This window comes from Trematosphaeria pertusa (genome assembly GCF_010094035.1).
Source record: "Trematosphaeria pertusa strain CBS 122368 unplaced genomic scaffold BU26scaffold_12, whole genome shotgun sequence".
NCBI classification, from domain to species: domain Eukaryota; kingdom Fungi; phylum Ascomycota; class Dothideomycetes; order Pleosporales; family Trematosphaeriaceae; genus Trematosphaeria; species Trematosphaeria pertusa.
Genome location: NW_022987223.1, coordinates 198,448 through 217,828, shown reverse-complemented (window position 1 = coordinate 217,828; position 19,381 = coordinate 198,448). Strand labels below are relative to the sequence as shown.

The following is a 19,381-nucleotide window of genomic DNA, read 5'->3' as shown; positions in this document are numbered from 1 at the left end:
GTTGGCCTTCGAGTAAGGCCACAGCGACACTTGACTGCGGCCGCACTCTTATTCGAGAAGCATGCCTGCCGTGCAGCGAATATTTGACCCGAGATGCCGCAGAATCCAAGCATCTGGCCCCTGGTCGGGAGTCATCCGAGTTGACAGCCTGTGACGTTGCGTCATGATCGTCAAGCTGCCGACTAAGAAAGCCCACGGTAGACGAGCCGACCAGCAGGTTGATATAAGAAAGTACTATGCGGCCCTGGCTGCCCGCTAGTATCCCACTACGGAATCGTGCCAGCCAAGCTTTGGCGAGCCCTCTCTCACTATTCTACGTCCAAGTCCACCGCTTATATCGCCCGGAGTCCCACCGCAGCCACCGCTCAGCTAGCGGGCATGTAAACCCTTGGCCGACTTTCGTACCATTATCTAGCGTCCAACTCAAACATGAACTCCGATGTCTCCAGTCTCTTCAGCAGCCCTGAGGAATGGGGCGCCTCGCACAGCACTCCGAGACCTACCGCCGCCGACTATGTGCATCTCTCCCTCCCCAACCTACCCGTCGACGCGCAATACGCCATGGACTCTGTGATGGAGCAGCCAGATGCCGCAGATGCAGACGGCGATGATGGGTGCGGACAGGTCGCCGGGACAGTTTTCGGAGAATTTGGCTTCGGCGGGGGAATGCCACACGATGCGCCCGCACCACAGCTCTTCGCCCCACCCCCGCTATACAGTTCCCAAGCCGTCTTCACGGCGACCAACGCGCGAGCATCCGGGTCCGGAGAGTCTAACACAATTTCCCCTCTACAGACGCACTTCGACCGGCCCAATTCGTCCTTCGGATCCGACGCGAGCTTCTCTACGGAGGGCGCCTTCCACTCCGCAACTTCAGTCAAGTCGATGCCCTGGGACGATTCTTTCAACGGAGATAAACCACGCCACAAACGTCGCTGCAATAGCTTGAAGCAAGAATTTGGCACCGAGGCACCGATTGCAGCATCGCCTCCGGGGCGGAGGCGCAAGTCCGAAAACGTCGAGCCTGGGTCTGCGCGCGCCGTCTATCTCGAGAAGAACCGAAAGGCTGCCAGCAAGTGCCGAAACAAGCAGAAAAAGCAGCAAGAGGAGCTCATTGAGACGGCGCGCGACGTGGAGCGCAAGAACAGGGCCCTGAAAGCAGAGGTGGAGGTCCTCAAGGACGGCATGAGAGAGCTGATGGAGCTCGTGGGAAGACACACGAATTGCCCAGATAGCCGGCTCAGCACATACGTGCAACGAGAGGCGGACCGGCTCGCAGCTGGAGCTGCGAAGCTGCCTGCTCTAGGGTTTCCCTCTCCCGACCAGACGGCATCGTTCGACAAGCGCTAGGGCCCCTGCGCGGCGTATTTTGGGATATATTTCTGAGATTATCGAAGTGAGCAAGATAGGCTAGACGCGACACTTCTACATCTTCATCGATGGGTACGATCACTGGCGCCCGGCTCCGGCTTGCGGTCCGCTGACATGGCACCGCGAAGACGGCATGCCTGGAAAGAGCCGGACGCGCGATCAGTCTGCTGCGGACTAGATCAGCTGGCTATGATTCACGGGTTATGACGCTCCTTCATGTTCAGAGCTCTTCGACTGTGTTCCAACTTCTGCTCGATCAAGGTGTTCGGCGTTGCGTTAGTACGAGGCGACAGCCCTGGAGCGCTTGCGAGCGTCCGGCACGCTCGGTCACATGTTGAAGCGCGCTTAATATTCCTTCGGATGAAATAGCAGTGCTTGGACAATAATACGTTTGACAAGAGCTATCGTTCTCTGCTCGACGTGAAGCGCACCGCCCCTGCAGGCGCACGACGTTGAAACAGCGCCCTGTCAACAACGCCCAGGAGGGGAGTGCTCGACAGTTGACCTCGTCCATAATCGGGCCAGTTGAGATGCATGCCTCTGAATATCGGGCGGTCGGAGTATGCCACCAGCCTTTTCTCGCGGTCTGATTGGAGCGGCCGCTTCTGCCATTGTGGGCCCGTGCCCACCGTTTGCTTCCCGATGGGGCAGCCGTTCGGCGGAGCCTGCCATCCATTTCAGTCTCCTCCTCGTCCTCTCTCTTCTGCACCCTTTCTCTCATCATCATCGCGCCCGCAAGCACATATTCTGCTCTCGTCCACTGTTGCATGCAATCCGGCACTGCGCTCCACCGTTCCTTCCGCATCCTCAACCCAGACGGCTTTCCTTGCGGTCAAATGAGCCCGCTCGATCGCAGCCAGTGAGGCGACGGCCGCAGCAGCAGCAACAGTCTACTGTCTGAGGATCCACAGAGCTAGCTACTGTTCGGTTCCGTTCGGTCGCGCAGTAAGGGATTAGCCAGGTCGGACGGACGCAGGCTGTTGACCAACAGGAAGAAGAGGCACGTCAGCTCGCCGGCGCCTCTGCTCATCCCCTCGGCACTCAGATCAGTCTCCATCACCGTAGCACCATCAGAGTCCTTCCACCGCACTCTGTCTGGGGAGTGAAGTCGATGACGCCAATGCCCTAGTTCAGCATTCAACATGTGACTGATTCGACGGTGCAGGCATGGCGACCGGTGCTTTCAACGCCAATGCCCGCAACTTTCGGCCTTTAACCCTATTGCAACATCCCGCCCGCACACGCCTACATTACACAGACATCGACGAATGGTTGGACTCGATCACCGGCTGCTCCGCTCCACTGACGAAGCACAACTGGGTCGACGGTCCCTGCGAGAAACGCGACGATCCCACCAGCTGGATCACCGATAAGCCAGACACCGATATCGATACCTTTTACAACGTCGCAGTTGGCCTGCTGCTACAGAACGACCGTCTTCGTTACCGGCCGGAGCTGCTAAAGTTCCTCACCGAGGCAGCGCCGCATGCGCTGTGGGCTGTCTTCTGTAGCCCTTGGGCCTGGTCATGGGAAGCGTACGACTGGGGCATGGAATGGGAATTAGTGTTGCGAAAATGCGCTTGGATCTTCAACGGCTATCCTGTCGACCAATACGCCGTCTGCATTCCGACCACTCCAGACACAACGGGAGAATTCGCCATCCACTGGGATATTCCGTACCGTTGGTAAGGCGCACCAAAGGCCATATCCGGGCGGCCTCCATTGCTGACTCTTTGCAGCTACTTCAAACCGGGGAATGGCCGGGTGGAGGGGTTCAACGTCACCTTTGCGAAGCTTCGCATATGGACTTTGAAGACGGACAAATCCCTGATATCCAACTCCACCTGGAATGGAGTCACGATTACGAACTGTATATTCATGCGATGCTCGTTCCGCAATACGACCTTCACCAACGTTCATTTTCTCGACTGCACCTTTACCGATGTGGACTTCTGCGACGTTACCATTACGAATTCGCTCATTGCGAACACCAACATTGACGGGACATCAATCAGGAACTCCAGGTTCGACAGTGCCAGCTGGTGCTACAACAAATTCGTTCGCTGCGTTATAGACGACGTGCGATCTATCAAGTCGAACTGGACCCAGATTTGGTACACGGGCATGAACATCTTCGACTACACGGAGTCGGAGCGATCGGAGAATTGGGTGGGGAATATGGCGAATGAGAGCACTTGCTAGGCGTCCCTCCTATGGAACGCGGATTACCCCTACGATGTGTATCTATGTCTGGCATAGAAAGGCAACTAATCAGGGGTCAACGAGGCCTGTAGCGCATTCGAACAGCCTCTCGCGGGACGAAATATACCAGCTTGTGATGTGCACTGCGCCCACAGCCCCCCGTGTCCAAGACCGCTGACCGGGAGTCGTTTTCGCCACTTGGCGCCGTTGTCTAGAGCGATTCGCCACTCGGATCTCCACTCTCGAACGAAGACGATCCTCACGCTACACATCTCGACCCTAAACATGCGCTCCTGTCGCTATGCTCGCCCGAGTCCCTCCCGACGAACGAAATGGGGTTGCAATAAGGTCTGCCGGGGATAGACGCTGTCCTTCCACATAAGACCCTGGGATCCACGCCTGACGCAGGGTCGCGCGGCGCGACACAAGCGACCTTGTCAGACGTCATGGGGAGGTCTGCCGCGCCTTGTGCTCGTCAGGGAACGTTGTGCGGGCGCGTTAGATTCGCTGCGCACCCTTCCCGAAGCCTGCCGCTGGCTAGTTGCGGTCTGCGAGGCCGGGCGAGTGAGAAAAAGGTTTGCTTCCGCCCTTGCAGTTGCTCCCACCAGAGCTCTCCGGTGTTCTTGCGCAGCTCGGCTGGGTTGTGTCTGCCGTTTGCTGTCGTGTGGCAGGCGGCGACCGCAGGGTTGTACGCTGCCGATCGCTGGCGTCCTCGAGATCCTGTGGTCACCTTTTAGAATCTACTCATTGCTGTAGCCAGGCTTTCGAATCCCGCTGATCTTCTGCGCAAGGAGATTATTGATCTCTGACGGTCTGGCGGGCGGTTCGCTACCTCCCGACTCTGGGGAAGGGGTGCTGCCGGTTCCTGCTCATGACGTACTCACACAACCTAGTCGAGCTACGGACCGATTCACGTCACGCTGGACTCTATGGACAAAGTAACCACTGTAGCGCGGAGTGACGCATACGCTGCCCAAGGATGCCTTAGGGCGCTTGATAGTTGCGACGCATGCCAGGAGTGGATCGGAAGCAGACAGCCGAACAACGCTCCCTGCCAAGAATCATCGCGAGTAATATCCCCCGGTTGCCTAGGTGCTTAAGGCATACTGCGTGTTCTCTCAGCGAAGGCGCAATATATTCCCTCCTCGGAAGCCCCGCAAATGCAAAGGCTTTCGAGCAGAACACACCGGGCACGAGGTTCATGGAACGCAGGCTAGGCTCTCGGAGCAGAACGGGAGCTATCCAATTCTCCAGAGCGAGGGATTGAGCTTGTGTGCTTACATTGCGGCTGCAAGTGGTAAGGCGGGAGCTGGTTTGAAATTTGAAGGCTTGGGGCTGGAGGGTGCTTGTGGAGGCCTACCTGACCTTGTTACTGTGCGCTGGGTATGGATCACATGCCCCTTCCTCGCGTAGGGATAGCGACCAGAGACTGGTAGGGTTTTCCGAATCTAAAGGATAGCCCCGGTAGGAGGAAGGTAACCATAATAGAAAAGAATTGAAAGCTAGGGCTGTTTCTGCGTGTAGGAGGCTAGAACCAGCGAACCCCCGTGAACGCCTTGCTCGGAAAGTATTATGAATTATGGAGTCGATTAGTCTTCGTATACATCGTTCCCTCTTGCTCTAGGGGGAAAAAAGGCTGGCCCTAGAATCACCTCGTCGAGCCGTAGTCGCTGGCCTGAAGTGCGTTCGTCACGGACAAGGCTAAATCCCCGGCCATTCGGCGTCGTCCCAGTGAAGGAGGAACTGCCCCGGTGTGGCTCTCTTCCCAGCTTCGCCCGTCAGCCTCATGGAATCTCACCACGCCAGTCTACCCTCTGCCACGCCCCTCATTCAACACATTACACGCCTTACCCCCCTACGCCCAGAGCTACGACCTCTGCTCCTGCCCCCGCGCCCCCACACCCTCCACCAACTGCACATCCGCACTCGCCCTTCCCGGCCCATCCCTACTCCCACCCGCCAGCCTCCTCCTATACAGCGCGACGACCTCGCTCGGATGTATCCAATTAAACAGCGCCATAACCGCGAACATGAGCAGCGCGTCGAAGACGTAGAGAAACACTTCGCGGCGCAGCAGGAAGCCGTTGTTGCCCATGATGTACTCGACGACGCGGAAGGCGCTGCGCACGAGGATCAGGCCCGAGGTCGCGTATAGCATGTACATGTGGCGCTTCCAGGGGAGGCTGGAGAGCGGCAGCGGGGAGAGCTTGGAGCTTGCGGCGAGGCGGCGGTGGAAGATGGAGGCGACGGCGACGAAGAGGCCGAAGAAGAGGAGTTGGAGGAAGAGGCTGTGGGGGTAAGCGGGGTTGGGGGAAGGTGCGAGGAGCTTGGTATGGGTGGAAGTGAAAACGGCAGGCGCGATGCGTGAGGGAGGTTAGGGCTCGGAGACTCACCCAACAATGATGATTTTCTCGCCGAGTTTCATGCCTTTTTCGCTCTTGGAGGCCTGGATTCCGGCACCTGGGCGTCAGTTAGTCAGTACGTGCGTCCCCCCGGATATTCCCTAGGATAGATTGTTGCTTACCGCCTCCCTGGACCAGGAAACTGATCACATCGCCCAGCACGAATATTTTGGTGAGCCATCTCTGGCGGATGAGCGAGTAGCGCTCTCCGTCTACCATGAGGATTATGCGTCCGAGCGTCATGTAGATAGAGGCCGCGAACAGGGCAGGCGCGACGAGGAGGAGTAGTGATTGCTGGATGAAAGGCCCGAGCGCCCATTGGTCGTAGTGGCCCTGGATGCGGCCGATGTAGCCGACAGCTTCAACTGTGTCGCCGAGGGGGCTTAGCACACGCCGCAGTGAACATGGTGGGGTAGGAAGGAGACTTACACGCGCCTCCGACGGCTAGAGGGATGAAGTACCACGTTCGTTTCTTGATGATCTGGAAGATGTGTAGGAGAGTCGTGAGAGCAAAGGCAACGCAGAAGACGATGGCGGCTTCGAGGGAGGGATTGTAGCGGTAGAGTACGAAGCGATTCGGGTCGTTGATATCGGGGTGTGGTTTTGCCATTGTGGAAAAGGTGCGGGAGAGAATGTAGAGAAGAAAGGAACGTCGCGTGGTCTGCAACGGTGGAAAATCCGAAATTTGAGAAACAGGTGGATGTAAAGACGACGAGTGCCTAGGCGGCTAGGCAGAAGGGGTTTTTTCAGGTTGCGCGAGCCGGCTACCTTATGTTCTCCTTTCGAGGGACGACTATTTGCGTTTCACCCAGAAGCGAAGGCTGAGCAAGAGCGTTACCGTATGCGCCGTATCGGCTCTCGCGTACTAAGCGGTTGCTGATTGGCGCGACTTCGGCGTATCTCACGCATTGTGATTGGCTGCGTTCTTTCGGGACGGCCATTGGCTGCACAGACGGCAGCTTTTGAGCTTAGCCCTCGCAACATAGGGAAGAAATGGAACGCCTAAAGCTTACTTGGACAACATTCAGCCCTGGGACGCGTGCTCCGCAATTTGAGTTCCTGTCGGCCGTCATTCGCGGCGGCTGTGACCGGTTTTGGCGATGCTTGCGATGTCATGCCGCTAGCGACTGTAAAGTGCAGGGGCAATTTGGCCTAGCGCGGAGGCTGAAGCCGCTTCAAGAGTATCGAGACTTTGGCCAGAGCTTGCGCAGAAGTTGACGTTATGGAGCAGGCCGACATGGCAGGTAGGTAGATCTGAGACGCTTCAGAGCAGTTGCTGGGGCCGGCAACCGATCCCAATCCTCCTCATACTGTCCCGTTGATAACTTCCAACGGCCATTCCAACCATTTCAAGAGCTCCGGTCTTAGTAACAGCACTTTCTGAGCCGCGAAGACTATGCGTTGGGGCCATTGTCGGATCCACCATCTAGGGGGGCATTGGCTAAGAAGAACAGCCCAATGACCCAAGATCAAAACTGCAATAGGATCATGAACCGAGACTAGATGGGTGAAGTCGTCCGAAAGATGTGCAGGCCAGGATAGAGCGGTCGATAGTTGGTCTTGAGCATTCCTAACCTTTAAGAACGCCCGGTGCAACTCATCAATGGCGGTGACGTAGGCGGTTTTGATCACAGTGTCCTTCGTTTCCGCTAGTTCTTTTAATCGGATGATTTCTCGAACTGGCTCATCATCAAGGTTGGGTTCCTCCACGAGTTCAACCATATGGACAAATACGCGGCTGGATGCGATGTGCGTCCAATTTGGCTCGACAACAACCTTGACTCCGTGAGTTAATCGGAAGCAGTGATGAATCGCGGCAATGGGATCTTCCGGTGCCTCCAGTTGTGCGGAAGCGAAATTGTATATGAGCAGGATGGACGAGAGGAGGAACATTGGGATAGCAACCTCTTCGCTGGGGTGTTCGAGGTTTTGTCGGTATATCGCTAGGGCTTTGCTGATGTGGGAATCTGCCTGCAGCAGCAGGGTGCTTCGATCTGCTTCTGGATCGGAGACCACTTTATGGATGGCTGCCAGCGCGAGGATGCCGCGAAGCAGAAAGGGATGCTCAAAGCCCATTTCGATGAAATCATTTTGCCAGACTGGGTGCTTGGCTGTAAGTTCAGAACCCATAGCCTTTACACGGTAAGCTCTCGAATGACTATTCATGCGGCCGACGCACCTTGTACGTTTTTGAAGTCCATTGATGCAGCAGGCGTAAATCAGCTAAGGCCATCTCCGATCCGAAAGCTGCTCCATGAAAATCCGGACTGCTGACTGGGTGATTCTCGACAAGCGTTGAGGCATGGCTCTCGGGAGGCGTGGGATAAGTTGACGATGTTGAGTATCCATCAGGGCGACTGGGCCAGGTGCAGTGGATGTCCAGCCGCACACAGTTTGCGCATCTTGGGCGGGCCTCATTACACTGATACGGCGTCAGAAGTGCGTCCGATGGTTGCTATCGCAAGGCGTGTGATTCGATTGGAGGCAAGATGGAGAAATCAGGAACATGGGGAAACGTAGCGCGCACCTTGGTATGACGCTGCTTGCACTGGAAGCACCCATTGCGCGACTTCCTATGCGTCTTCCTCTTAGCAACTCGCTCTGTCATTTCTGCCTCGGCCGGCGTTAACCCGATCGACGTTCGCCGGCATTTGGTGTTTGTGGAGAGATGAAAGGGCGCCGCTACCGAACGAGTCCTGCCCGGCTTATGTCATCCACGCTTCCCCAAATGTAGATTAGCGCCTTGTGATACGGGCTATTCGCACCCCGCAATCCACTGCCGAAGCCACACATCTCATCCTTCTCTCCACATCGATCTCAACGGCCCGACTACTTTGGATCGGAACTTTGCACGCTTTCGAGATGTCTCGCCCGCGGATCATCGTCCGTCCGCATTCCAAGGGATGGCCCCATCTAATACTCGGGTTATTGGACTCCGCCGGGTAAAGGGGAAACAACATGCGCGTATGTAGCTGTATAAGTGCGACTGGTCCAACGCGACCTCGGCTGGATCTCACCAGCAGACGCGGCATGATGGTACCTGCATCTTTTGGTCTCGCCTTCATCCTTGGCGCAGCGACGCTGTGTCGTCCGGTCCTCGGTCAGCCAGACAGTGAATTCCGAGATCCTCGCGCCGAGTATCGACCAAAGTTCCGCTATTGGTATGCTAATGAAACTCCACGAAAGGCGTTGGCCGCTGACGAACTTAGGCTACCAGATGCAAGTGTCTCGTCCGATGTCGTAGCTCGGGACATCCATGATGCGCAAGAGGCGGGTGCGGGTGGTCTGGAGCTGCTCCCCTTCTATCTATATGGCCTGGGCGAGCAGTCTGTCCAACGGGCGAACCAGACTCCCATTCCTGACTTACCTGACTGGTCCAAATATGGATTCGGGACGCCCGCCTTCGTGTCGTTGTTCAAGGCTTCGCTCAAGGCGGCGCAGGACTCTGGCATCCTGCTGGACTATGCCGTGGGTGCCAACCAAGGCCAAGGTGTCCCGGCAGAACCTGGCACTCTGGGGCTCGCAGTGGAATTGCTGATGGGTAACACTACCATCACTCCCCAAGGCGGCTTTTCAGCACCTGTTCCCCAAGCGCGACAGCCGTCCGCAACGATGTTAAGTGGACTCGGGTTCCAGCATCCGCTAGAGCAGTTTGGAACGCCAAACCTGACGGCAGTCATTGCTTACCAGGTGCTGAGCGGTAAGTGAAAACCCAAAAGGATGCCTTTGGGGCCCTAACACCATCAGAGTCAGATAGAGACAACAGAACCGGGGCGACAACGATCCATCTCAATGAAAGCTCTTTCATCGACCTGATGCCATTGGTCCAGGATGGATGGACGCTGGTGTGGACGCCGCCTGACCTCAGCAAGACGTGGAAGATCTTCAGCTTTTGGGAGGCCTATACGAACCAAAGATCATGCGATGGGGGCGTCAACGCGACAACCTGGCTCGGTAATGGGTCATGGACGGTCGATCATTTCAGCAAAGCTGGCGCTGCTCGCATTACCAATTTCTGGGATGAGTACATCATCGATGACGAAGTGGCAGACTTGCTAAGATCCGTCGGGAACTATGGTATGAGCCCTAGTCATCAGTCGCGCCTCTAGTGTTAACGCCGCGTAGCCTGGGAAGATAGCATGGAGATACTGGCTTCACTTTACTGGACTCCAGACCTCCTCAACCGGTTCAAAGACACATACGGCTACGATCTTCTCCCGTACCTTCCGTTGCTTATCAGCCCAACCAACACATGGAACGGATATATACCGGTATACGATGAGGTTTACGGGTTCGGCAATGAAACCAACATTGGTAACAGTGTCCACCAGCTCGACTATCGCAGGGTGCTCAATGATGGGTATCAAGACTATCTGTCGCACTTCCAAGAATGGTCGCATTCAGTCGGAACGAAGTACAGCGCGCAGCCAGCGTATAATCTTCCCATGCAGATGGTAATATCTTCCCCCATACTGTGCTGGTGAATATTCTAACCTTGCCAAGCTTAGCGATGTTCCTCTCATTGATGCGCCAGAAGGGGAGTCGCTCGGATTTGCCCAGAACGTCGACGCTTATCGACAGTTCTCCGGACCAGCTCATCTCGCTAACCAGAGCGTCATCTCGACCGAGCTGGGCGCTGTGAACATTCCGCCATATGAACTAACTATTCCGAGCCTGCTTCAACAAATCAAGCGCTCATTCTCAGGGGGATTCACTATGCACGTCATCCATGGCTTCCCGTCTTCTACTCCGTACCCCAATACCACTTGGCCTGGTTATACTACATTTGGTAACAAGCCTAAGTACTCGAGGAACATTCACGAAAGCTGACAGATGTAGGGTATGAGTTCACTGAGATGTGGAACCAAATACAACCCGCTTGGCAGCACATGCGAGACACTCTGGATTTCGTGGGGAGGAATCAGTGGGTACTGCGTCAGGGAAGCCCGAAGGTGGATCTAGCTTTCTACCTCTATGCTTCTCCTTGGTCACCACGGACGCAGTACAGCTCGACGAACCTAAGGGATCTCGGTAAGTCATTGCTCTTACCTCTCGCTGCATCTAACTTTGTTTGACGTCGTTGTTTCGAACTGACTGAAGGCTGTAGGCTACACTTACGAGTATCTCGGCCCAGACAACCTCGCCTCTTCCGACGCTTTCGCAAAAAACGCCATGCTGGGCGTCCCCCAATATGGGGCCTTGATCATCAATAATCAGACAGTCTCTAGCGTTGACGCCACAGAATCTCTTATCAAGATGGCTTCCAACGGTCTCCCGATCATCTTTGTGGGCTCACCGCCCAGCCAAGCATATCCAACCAATGCATCCAGTCAGGATGCGCTCCGCTCTACCATGGCACGGCTGATGTCTCAGAGCGGCGTCTACAGTACCCAGTCCGTCGACCAACTCCCGGCCATACTTGCAGAGAAAGGCATCAAACCTAGAGTGGCACTGAACTGCTCCTCGAACCCCGTCTACTCGGTCTGGCGCTCAACCGCTGATATCGACTACGTCTACATATTTAACGACCAGAGCAAGGATGTGACATGCGCTACGACCATAACCGCATCTGGCGTTGTACCGCACGTCCTGAACGCCTTCACGAGCTCTCAGACACCGCTGCTTCAGTACAGTTATACCAACTCTACGCTTTCGGTCCCGCTTGCTCTTCGGTCGAATGAGACCCTCATCCTCGCGCTCCAACACTCTTCAACTGTACATCAATGCACCTTTCCCAGGTCATCCGGTAGTCTCCACTCGCTGAATGCATCTTCAGATGGGATAGAAGCAGTGATCACGGGGTCTACGACGCTCACTTCATCTTCTGGAAAGACTTCAGAGTTTAACTCGTCGCTTCCCGCGCGTACGAATCTCGCGTTTTGGGACTGGGTCATTGAAGACTACCACTCGGCCCCTGATCGCTACGCCATCCAGACGGAGATTACGAACCACACCTACCAGAACCTACCACTCGTACCATGGAGCCAGTTTGATGCCTCCATAACCCCGGTTTCCGGCGTCGGGCACTACACCACGCGCTTCACAGTTCCCGCTTCTCCTACCAACTCGTCAAGCCTGGTCGGCATCCTCAAGCTACCTCTTATCCAGCATACAGCGCGTGTATTCCTTGATAGCAAATGGCTGGGTCCGATCGACCCCGTCAACCCCGTCTTGACTATTCCAGGACTGAAGAGTGGGCAGGAACATGGGCTCAGGATCGACATCACGACGACGCTGTTCAATCGGATCAAAGCCGAGGCGAACCAGACGTGGGTTGTGGGAGGGGTCGCTGGTATACGGCAGCCGAAGTATAACACCATGCCGTATGAGGAGTACGGGTTGGTGGGGAGTGTTGTCATTGAGTGGGGCGAGACTGTGAGCGTAGAATGCTGAAATAAATCATATTCGGGAAGGCCCGCCGCTCATTTACGTAGGGGAGCATTCACTCATTCTACCTACTCGAATACTTTGCTACTTGCCATAAACTTCGAGTTTTTTCAGACCCAAGGCTAACAGCTTCTCTCTTGTGCTTCCATCTAGAATTGGTGTTTTTCAAGCCGATTGCTGCGCGTAATGGTAGCTTTCGTCAGCGCGGGAAGTGCCATCTTCCGCTTGAGCAGGCCAAGGATATCGTCGGGATGTATGACTTTCGTCGTGTAGAGTATGGCGACTTCTTCGACCCCGTGTGGAAGCAAACAAACGTCGTGCACATGTTTCTGCATGCTATCTACCGGAAATCGACCAAATAGTTCCTGGGGCGCAGTAACACGCCGGAGGTTCGGGAGGCGTGCAAGAGATTGGGCCGGTTGTATCGCGTTGAGCAAACGGCACGCATTGCCGCCTGCTGCTGTACTGGCTAGTGCTTCAACTTCCTCAGTGTCGATGACTAGTGTTTCAAGACTGGTGCTCCCGAGACCGGCCGTAATTTCGGTGTAGGAGTGATGAAGTAAGTGGAAGTGAGTAGCTCCGTACCGCATTGACTCGGTGGTGAGATTTATGGACAAGTGCTTCAACCCGGTGAGGCGCGGCAGGAGTGTTTCCGAGTATTCCTGGCCCCCGAGCATATTCTGGGTTTGCTGGAAAAGCGCACGAGTCTGCAGCGCTGCAATACCCACGTTGATGGTGAGGCGTGTGATAGAACTTGCTAACGGAGCCACGGACCGTACATCGAGAGACACCGAGCATTCCGCAAAGTGCGCTTCTTGTAGATTTGGCAGGTTGAAGACTGAAGGAGTCAGGACGCCGCTTGATCGTATGGAGGTCAGATTGGCCAGACCTGGCACCGTTTTAGCATCGAAGTCGGGTTGGTACGTGAACCATTGCGCGGGATTAAAACGATTGGTGACAAGGTATCCGGTATCGAAATCCCTGCACCCGTATAGTTTGAGATCCAGATGCCGTAGATTCGGCACCGCGGCGAGAACAATCCCCGCCCATACGTCGGGCCTGCCGCTGCGGAGAGCGTTCATTCCATTTGAGCTGGCTAGCCCTAGACCTTCCAACAGTTTCTGGGACATTCGTACTGTCGCATCGCTGACTGGAGTGCGTTCCGTAGAGACGACGACAATATCAATCGCGCGGACGAATTTCGCAAGGTCGCGACACTCTAGGAGTGTGCGAGCCAGCAGGTACACTGGACGGGAGGATTGGTCTGGTCGGAGTGCGGTGGCATCCGCAAAGGATGGGTGAGCATAAGTGACTTCCTGGGCGACCGTGCGGAGTCGGCGGCTGGCAAGACAGAGGCGCAAAATATCCTTCCCACGGATGCCGTCTTTGGAGCGGACGTCATTGGCGATTTGGAGTAGCAGCTCGTCCGGCAAGTTAAGGAGGACAGCCATCGTCGGCGGCGTGGTAGAGTCTCGGGGTTTGTGTTGTTCAATGTTTAGTAGAATGCGTTTGGCGGTGTGGGCCGATCTGGTTGAGTGTGTGTCAGGGTAAGAGAATCGGGAAGAAAAGCGGGACTTCTTATGAGAAGTTTGTGTGATTCGTTCAACAGCCGTACCAGGAAGGAGTGAATAGCCCGTCACGCGCGGCGCTTTGACCATGCCAACTGTCGCACAGCAGGCATCAGTCGAGCCTCCTGCAAAACCACCAGAGTCTCCGCGATATGGCCCATCGAGCGTGCGAGCTATCATCACAGAACGGCGGAGCCTACCCTACGTCCCTAGGTGCACATATTGCACCCGTACACGGCAGAAACGCGACCGGGCGCCATGAATTTCATACTTCAGCTGCCGGCCGAATTGCTACTCCGCATTCTGTCATATATGCCTTTGCGGACAGACTTGAGCGCTCTATCACTCACCTGTCAGAGGCTGCGACCTATTGCACAGGAGGTAAGTAATCTCACTTTTATCGCTTCCCTTTCGCAGCTAGACACACACTCGTACTCTATTTCTCCTACCATCCTCTAGCGTAGTAGTATCGCTAACAGGAGCCAGGGCCTTTATAGTTGCGTCACACTATATCTGTCGAGAAGTGGTGAGAGTACAATCATACCCTTCGCACGAACCCTTATGGAGCGACCGGATTTCGCGAGGAGAGTTGCCGGCTTGAAAATCTACACGGACCAGCGTCAAATCGTCCACGGCAGAGACTGTTACCGCATTGCCGCCTGCCAGTGTGGTCTGGATGAAACCAAAGACCTAGCTAAGGATTTCCTTGACACCCTTGGCGTCCACAAGAACTCTTGGTGGATGTGGTGCATCAGCAGCAGCTTTGAACCCGCCTTTGCCGGCTTAGTACTAGCTCTCGTACCTAACCTCTCGTAGCTGTATTTCCGTAGCATTGACGAAGACGCGCGGAGTTCGGGCGTGATGCATTTCATGACTGCTCTGGTGTTCGGCACTCCGGCCTCTGATTTCGACTACACAACCATTCTCGGATTGAAGAAGCTGAAAGAATTGGTGGTGCCTGCTGGAACAATAGACTGGCCGCTTGCCATGCTACCGAGCCTGCGAGTAGTCTTCTTCGACTTTCGGACTCTTTCACCGGATGCCCTTATATCCGGAGCAAAAGGATCCAATCCTTCTGCTCTTTCAGTTATAACGCCTTATATAACCGGTAACACCTTAACATACGCCAGGCCAACGAAGCGCTGACTTCCAACATCACCTCCTTCACCATCGATTGGGAGCTTAGAGCGTTCTCCCAATTCCTGGAAGTCGAGATTGACTATATAAATCAGCTCAGTCGCAGGCTGATCCATCTCCAGCACATATGTGTGCGCATTCACGCGGGGGTCGTCGACCCCTCCGAGTGGATGGTCGATGGTTCCTACGGGCTCCTAAGTGGGTCCTTCGATTGCTTCGCTTCTACTCTAGAGTCTTTCGTCATTCTACCTATCCTTGATGAGGACGACTGGACCGAAGAGACGACGCGATTCTTCCGTTCACTTGAACCCCTCCTAACTCTGCATCGACTCAGAAAGCTTCGACGCATTGCTGTGCCCCAGCAAGCATTCCACAATCCCACCTTGCCCGCTATCGATACCGACGGGATCGCAGCTATGACAACGACTAGCCCTGTCGAATTTCTGCCCGAGAATGTGGAGTCTCTAGAGATCTTCGAAGCGGATACCGCGATACAGGCGTGGCTGGAACTGTTCTACCAGAGTATTCTAGCAGGGAGTTTCACTAAGCTGCAACACGTGTACATCTTTGTCGAGGATGACTGGCCTTGGGACAAACCGTGGTTTAGGAGCAGGCTATGGGATGATATCAGGGACACGGGGATTGGGCTAGAGGTCAAGCCTGTGCGCCACTTCCACGAGTAGAACATGGGACTTCTTATTCGAAAACGTTTCAGAAGTCTTTCGGCCTTACTCGCAGTCGATATATCTCCAAAGTTATGATAGGAAGTGTTCCAGGTATGGTTACGGAACACACGGGTTTTTCATGGTTTCAAAATCCGGTCCATTGGGTCTATTATTCCAGGTCAATTTTCTAATATTCTGTCTCTTCATGTAACCGTAGGAAATTGCTTTAGATCCTTTTTGAGAATCATAATTTCCATGCACAAGTGAGCGTTGCGGCACGTGATATTTATCCAGATTTAGCCTAGCGCGATGGCCCCCAACCCCAACACGGTCGAAGGATTTTCGCACCGAAGGGGCTGCTGCCTTGAACAAACGTCCGTGCATCCATCAACTCATAAAACCCAAAGCGCTCTCATCATACGCCCTTGAGTTTCCCTCCTCTCCCGTCCCTCATCCGCCCGTCACAAACGTGCGCTCGAAACAATCGAGTGAATGCTGTGAATGCTCCAATCACGTGGACCCGCGTCACTACTTGAAACATAGGGAAAGGGCTGCGGACCGTGCCGCCTCAGCCTCGCGGGGCGCAGTTAAATTCCATTCCACCGCCTCCTCTTCTTCAAGAGGACGCCCGTCCACATCGCCCTGCGATTCCGTTTCACTCGCTCTGTCTGCACCCTTGGAAACTTCAGTCCTCCATATCGGCTCCTCACGCGAACACCAACACAATGGGCCAATCCTCCTCCCAAGTCCTCGAAGGCCGCGCCCCCACCCCGGAGCCCGACATCTCGCCTGAAGAACGCGCTCGCATGCAAGCCGAAGTAAGCGCCTCCCTTCCCTTTTCCTTTCTCGCACCCTCATCCCCATCTTCCTGCTCCCATTTAAATTTTGTTTGCTCACATACAGAAGGAGCGCGAGCGCCGCGCTGCAGCCGCGCAGCAGCGCTTTGAGACTCAGCAGAAGAGGAAGGGAGCAGCGGCGGAAAAGAAGAAGATGAGTGCGCTGGAGCAGATGAGTAAGGAGAATCGGGGGTGGAGGGTGGCGGACGAGCAGGCCGAGTTGAGGGCTTACAATTAGAGTGTGGGGTATGGAGGCCGCTGGCAAAGGGCAGAGAGGCTGGAGAATGGTAACTGGCGCAAGGAGGGGAGGGGCGCTTAGGGTCAATGGGACAGGTTTGCAATGACGGGAACAATGATTACACTCTATGCTCCCTTACTAAGCCCGACCTGCTACCAATACAGCCAAGTCGCGAATCTTGGAAGTTATCGATTCATTACTACACTTACATCGGCTTGACGTGCAACATGATGGCGCCGAGCTAAAGCTTTGCCCCACAACTTTAAGGCTTACGTACATTGGCGTCCGCCTAGCCACCTGAACAGTGACGTTTGCAAGAACCCAACGTCCCCCAGTTCTACATCAACCCCAACGTGGAGTGTGCCGTGCAAGCCGCCTACCTAGAGCAGCCCTCTGACACTGCTTTGATGAAGGTGCTGGGCAGTATGTCGTTGACGCGCGACCCGCTTGCACCGACCAAGTGAGTATGGGAATATAGATGAGCAGGGCTAATGTATTCTTGACCAGCCATATCGAAGTGAGTAGCAGCGGTGACAACTAGAATGTCACTTCTACACATTCCTAAATCTGAAAAATACCCCGTCACCAACCGCCCCAGAACATAGACCGGAATGAAGGGCCAATGCGACCAAAGCAGTTCTTCGTTTCCTTCAGAAATCGTGAATATGTTGAGTACGTGAAGATCGACTGCTGTTGAAAGAAGGACAAGCAAGTAGCTGGAACGATTGGCGACAGACTGTTGGAGATATCTGGCAACGATTGCAATCAACATGGAAAAGGAAATATCTCAGAACTTTCCGCTGCTCCCTTCAGAGGCTCTATGGAAAATGTCCGGCTTCGTCAGCATATCCGTATGCTAAATCAACCTATCAACCCAGCTCTCTCTGACCCAAAATTTCACAGTATGAAGTGGTGAGAAGGGATATGGAAACATGCCCCGACACAGCCCGCGATCTCGATCAGCGGGCCAGAAGAACGTATCGCCGTCCAATGGCTCCAGGTCATAAAAAGTCTTGGAGGAGCCCTGAACTGCGATGCGAAGACCCGTAGCGGTAGGTGTGACGACGAGTTTGAAGTTGGCTGCGCGATTAATGTAGGTCCCGGCGTACAACGCGAGAGGCACGGAGGGGCGAACGGATGTGCGCTTGCTGGCAAGGTACTTGTTAATGTTCTGGTACCAGCCGATTTGCTGCTTCGCGGCTAGCTTTCCCAGAGCTAGCAAGTTGTCTGGTTTACTCTCTCGAAGCAGCACGCCGAGTGCAATCTGGGCGGCAAAGTCCGTCGGGTCAAAGAGCGGTGTCGTGTTCGTTAAGCAGACAACTCCGCTCTGTGTCTCGGGGATAAGGAAGTAGCTACCAAAACACCCAGGAAGGTTACCCGTATGATGAAAGATCTCCGTGCCAGGGTTGTTGGATCCAAAGATTGGAAGCTTCTGCCCTAGTAGCGGGGCGTTGAGGCTTGCGCAGCTAAGTACGCCGGGAAGCTTCGTGCGGTAAATTCCCATACAATACGATGAGGGTGAGTCTTCTTTGACGGAAATCTGCGGCTGGAGGACACTTCGGAGTTGAAAAAAGGGAGTATTTGGCGTACTATCCACCCCATGTTCTTTCTGGTAGCGGTAGGCTGAGACAAAGGCACTGAAGAAGCTGAGCATGTCCTCCATTGTGCCCTTTCCACCCATGCTGGCACCTAACCCAGTGGATGAATCCAAGGAGTTCATGGGTATTCTCGATGACGTTCCATCGTTGCGTGCAGCGTGCGCTAAGGCAAAGTTCGGCGTCGCTGGGGGCGTGTCGAACGTGGTGTTTTTGAGGCCCAGTGGATTAAGCAAGAGTGTCTTTACTACCTCGCCGAACGAGATTCCCGTGACGCGTTCGACAATGGCATGAATGAGAAAGTAGTTCCAGGCTGAGTAGTAGAATGACGATCGAAAGGGCGCGATGGTCTTTAGATGACACGCCTGCTGAACAAGCTGCGCCGTGTTGAGCAAAAGCTCGCCTTCCATCTGGCCCCACCAGAAGTTCGCCAGCGGTAACCCTGTCCGATGGCAAGCAAGATCGCGCAATGTCGCTTGCTGTCCAAATTCGTCTTCTGTGCGTTCGAATGTTGGTAGGTATTTGCGGATTGGTGTATCCCAGTCCAAAACGCCATCCGAGACCAGACGCGCTAGAGCGCAGACACCGATGCATTTCGATACGGATGCCAAATAGTAGACTGTATCATCGTTTGGAGGATCAGGAATCTCGACATCTCGACGACCGAAGTGTCTAGTATAGATAATGCGGCCATGGTGGAAAACACCGAGTGAGAGTGCTACCGCACCACTCAAACGACGCAGGTCTTCAATGAGGGGCACTTCGGCTTCCAAGAGGTTAAAATCCCCATTTTCCATAATGTGCAAAGGATGGCAGGAAACAATGGGGGTAAATTTGGGATGGTGACCGAAAGATTCGGATGGAAGTCTTTCGCATGTGGAGTGTACCCAGTCGAGAATCCAGGAGTGCACGGTGATGTTCAGACTACGCCGCAACTTTACGTTGTGGCCTACCCCGATGCACGTTATATTAGGTGCAGC

The 19,381-nt window shown here is 54.8% G+C and overlaps 10 protein-coding genes across 10 annotated transcripts; 5 read left to right on the top strand and 5 right to left on the bottom strand.

Moving 5' to 3' along the window:
* Positions 1-969: 969 nt before the first annotated feature.
* BU26DRAFT_382890 (uncharacterized protein) lies at positions 970-1,287 on the top strand (the record flags this gene model as incomplete). Its single annotated transcript, XM_033822594.1, has 1 exon — positions 970-1,287. A coding segment is annotated over one exon (318 nt), but the record flags the coding sequence as incomplete, so codon positions are not given.
* Positions 1,288-1,488: 201 nt separating this feature from the next.
* Positions 1,489-2,357, bottom strand: BU26DRAFT_67150 (uncharacterized protein). The gene has a single exon (XM_033836189.1). It carries the CDS (start codon positions 2,174-2,176, stop codon positions 1,628-1,630), a length of 549 nt encoding a protein of 182 aa, XP_033680350.1. The 5' UTR covers positions 2,177-2,357; the 3' UTR covers positions 1,489-1,627.
* Positions 2,276-3,796, top strand: BU26DRAFT_67194 (uncharacterized protein). Its single transcript, XM_033836191.1, has 3 exons — positions 2,276-2,371; positions 2,537-3,056; positions 3,111-3,796. The coding sequence occupies exons 2-3, from the start codon at positions 2,539-2,541 to the stop codon at positions 3,571-3,573; spliced, it is 981 nt and encodes a 326-aa protein (XP_033680349.1). The 5' UTR covers positions 2,276-2,371; positions 2,537-2,538; the 3' UTR covers positions 3,574-3,796.
* Positions 3,797-5,440: 1,644 nt separating this feature from the next.
* Positions 5,441-6,585, bottom strand: BU26DRAFT_433319 (RTA1-domain-containing protein; the record flags this gene model as incomplete). The annotated part of the gene is made up of 4 exons (XM_033824023.1): positions 5,441-5,861; positions 5,967-6,000; positions 6,098-6,340; positions 6,405-6,585. 4 exons carry the CDS (start codon positions 6,583-6,585, stop codon positions 5,441-5,443), a joined length of 879 nt encoding a protein of 292 aa, XP_033680348.1.
* A 513-nt stretch (positions 6,586-7,098) lies between these two features.
* Positions 7,099-8,624, bottom strand: BU26DRAFT_67173 (uncharacterized protein). The gene is made up of 3 exons (XM_033836190.1): positions 8,503-8,624; positions 8,155-8,397; positions 7,099-8,108 (listed from the first exon to the last, which is right to left on the bottom strand). Exons 1-3 carry the CDS (start codon positions 8,581-8,583, stop codon positions 7,281-7,283), a joined length of 1,152 nt encoding a protein of 383 aa, XP_033680347.1. The 5' UTR covers positions 8,584-8,624; the 3' UTR covers positions 7,099-7,280.
* Positions 8,625-8,774: 150 nt separating this feature from the next.
* On the top strand, positions 8,775-12,465 carry BU26DRAFT_553273 (uncharacterized protein). Its single transcript, XM_033832199.1, has 7 exons — positions 8,775-9,136; positions 9,185-9,675; positions 9,723-10,052; positions 10,101-10,429; positions 10,479-10,764; positions 10,815-11,006; positions 11,083-12,465. The coding sequence occupies exons 1-7, from the start codon at positions 8,934-8,936 to the stop codon at positions 12,366-12,368; spliced, it is 3,117 nt and encodes a 1,038-aa protein (XP_033680346.1). The 5' UTR covers positions 8,775-8,933; the 3' UTR covers positions 12,369-12,465.
* Positions 12,466-12,511: 46 nt separating this feature from the next.
* Positions 12,512-13,813, bottom strand: BU26DRAFT_567937 (uncharacterized protein; the record flags this gene model as incomplete). Its single annotated transcript, XM_033833716.1, has 1 exon — positions 12,512-13,813. One exon carries the CDS (start codon positions 13,811-13,813, stop codon positions 12,512-12,514), a length of 1,302 nt encoding a protein of 433 aa, XP_033680345.1.
* Positions 13,814-14,188: 375 nt separating this feature from the next.
* On the top strand, positions 14,189-15,750 carry BU26DRAFT_567936 (uncharacterized protein; the record flags this gene model as incomplete). Its single annotated transcript, XM_033833715.1, has 4 exons — positions 14,189-14,311; positions 14,417-14,716; positions 14,747-15,016; positions 15,061-15,750. The coding sequence occupies 4 exons, from the start codon at positions 14,189-14,191 to the stop codon at positions 15,748-15,750; spliced, it is 1,383 nt and encodes a 460-aa protein (XP_033680344.1).
* Positions 15,751-16,111: 361 nt separating this feature from the next.
* Positions 16,112-16,952, top strand: BU26DRAFT_521818 (uncharacterized protein). The gene is made up of 2 exons (XM_033829634.1): positions 16,112-16,550; positions 16,639-16,952. Exons 1-2 carry the CDS (start codon positions 16,458-16,460, stop codon positions 16,804-16,806), a joined length of 261 nt encoding a protein of 86 aa, XP_033680343.1. The 5' UTR covers positions 16,112-16,457; the 3' UTR covers positions 16,807-16,952.
* A 349-nt stretch (positions 16,953-17,301) lies between these two features.
* On the bottom strand, positions 17,302-19,261 carry BU26DRAFT_489490 (beta-lactamase/transpeptidase-like protein). Its single transcript, XM_033826022.1, has one exon. The coding sequence runs from the start codon at positions 19,196-19,198 to the stop codon at positions 17,663-17,665; it is 1,536 nt and encodes a 511-aa protein (XP_033680342.1). The 5' UTR covers positions 19,199-19,261; the 3' UTR covers positions 17,302-17,662.
* Positions 19,262-19,381: the final 120 nt, after the last annotated feature.

Coding starts and splice junctions, on each gene's coding strand:
- BU26DRAFT_67150 (XM_033836189.1), bottom strand. CDS start 2,176: ATGCGGAAGGAACGGTGGAGCGCAGTGCCGGATTGCATGCAACAGTGG.
- BU26DRAFT_67194 (XM_033836191.1), top strand. CDS start 2,539: ATGGCGACCGGTGCTTTCAACGCCAATGCCCGCAACTTTCGGCCTTTA. Junction 3,057..3,110: donor TGGGATATTCCGTACCGTTG/GTAAGGCGCACC, acceptor GACTCTTTGCAG/CTACTTCAAACCGGGGAATG.
- BU26DRAFT_67173 (XM_033836190.1), bottom strand. CDS start 8,583: ATGACAGAGCGAGTTGCTAAGAGGAAGACGCATAGGAAGTCGCGCAAT. Junction 8,398..8,502: donor GCAAGCAGCGTCATACCAAG/GTGCGCGCTACG, acceptor ACGCCGTATCAG/TGTAATGAGGCCCGCCCAAG. Junction 8,109..8,154: donor GGACTTCAAAAACGTACAAG/GTGCGTCGGCCG, acceptor TACCGTGTAAAG/GCTATGGGTTCTGAACTTAC.
- BU26DRAFT_553273 (XM_033832199.1), top strand. CDS start 8,934: ATGCGCGTATGTAGCTGTATAAGTGCGACTGGTCCAACGCGACCTCGG. Junction 10,430..10,478: donor ATAATCTTCCCATGCAGATG/GTAATATCTTCC, acceptor AACCTTGCCAAG/CTTAGCGATGTTCCTCTCAT. Junction 10,765..10,814: donor GCCTGGTTATACTACATTTG/GTAACAAGCCTA, acceptor TGACAGATGTAG/GGTATGAGTTCACTGAGATG.
- BU26DRAFT_521818 (XM_033829634.1), top strand. CDS start 16,458: ATGGGCCAATCCTCCTCCCAAGTCCTCGAAGGCCGCGCCCCCACCCCG. Junction 16,551..16,638: donor GCGCTCGCATGCAAGCCGAA/GTAAGCGCCTCC, acceptor CACATACAGAAG/GAGCGCGAGCGCCGCGCTGC.
- BU26DRAFT_489490 (XM_033826022.1), bottom strand. CDS start 19,198: ATGGAAAATGGGGATTTTAACCTCTTGGAAGCCGAAGTGCCCCTCATT.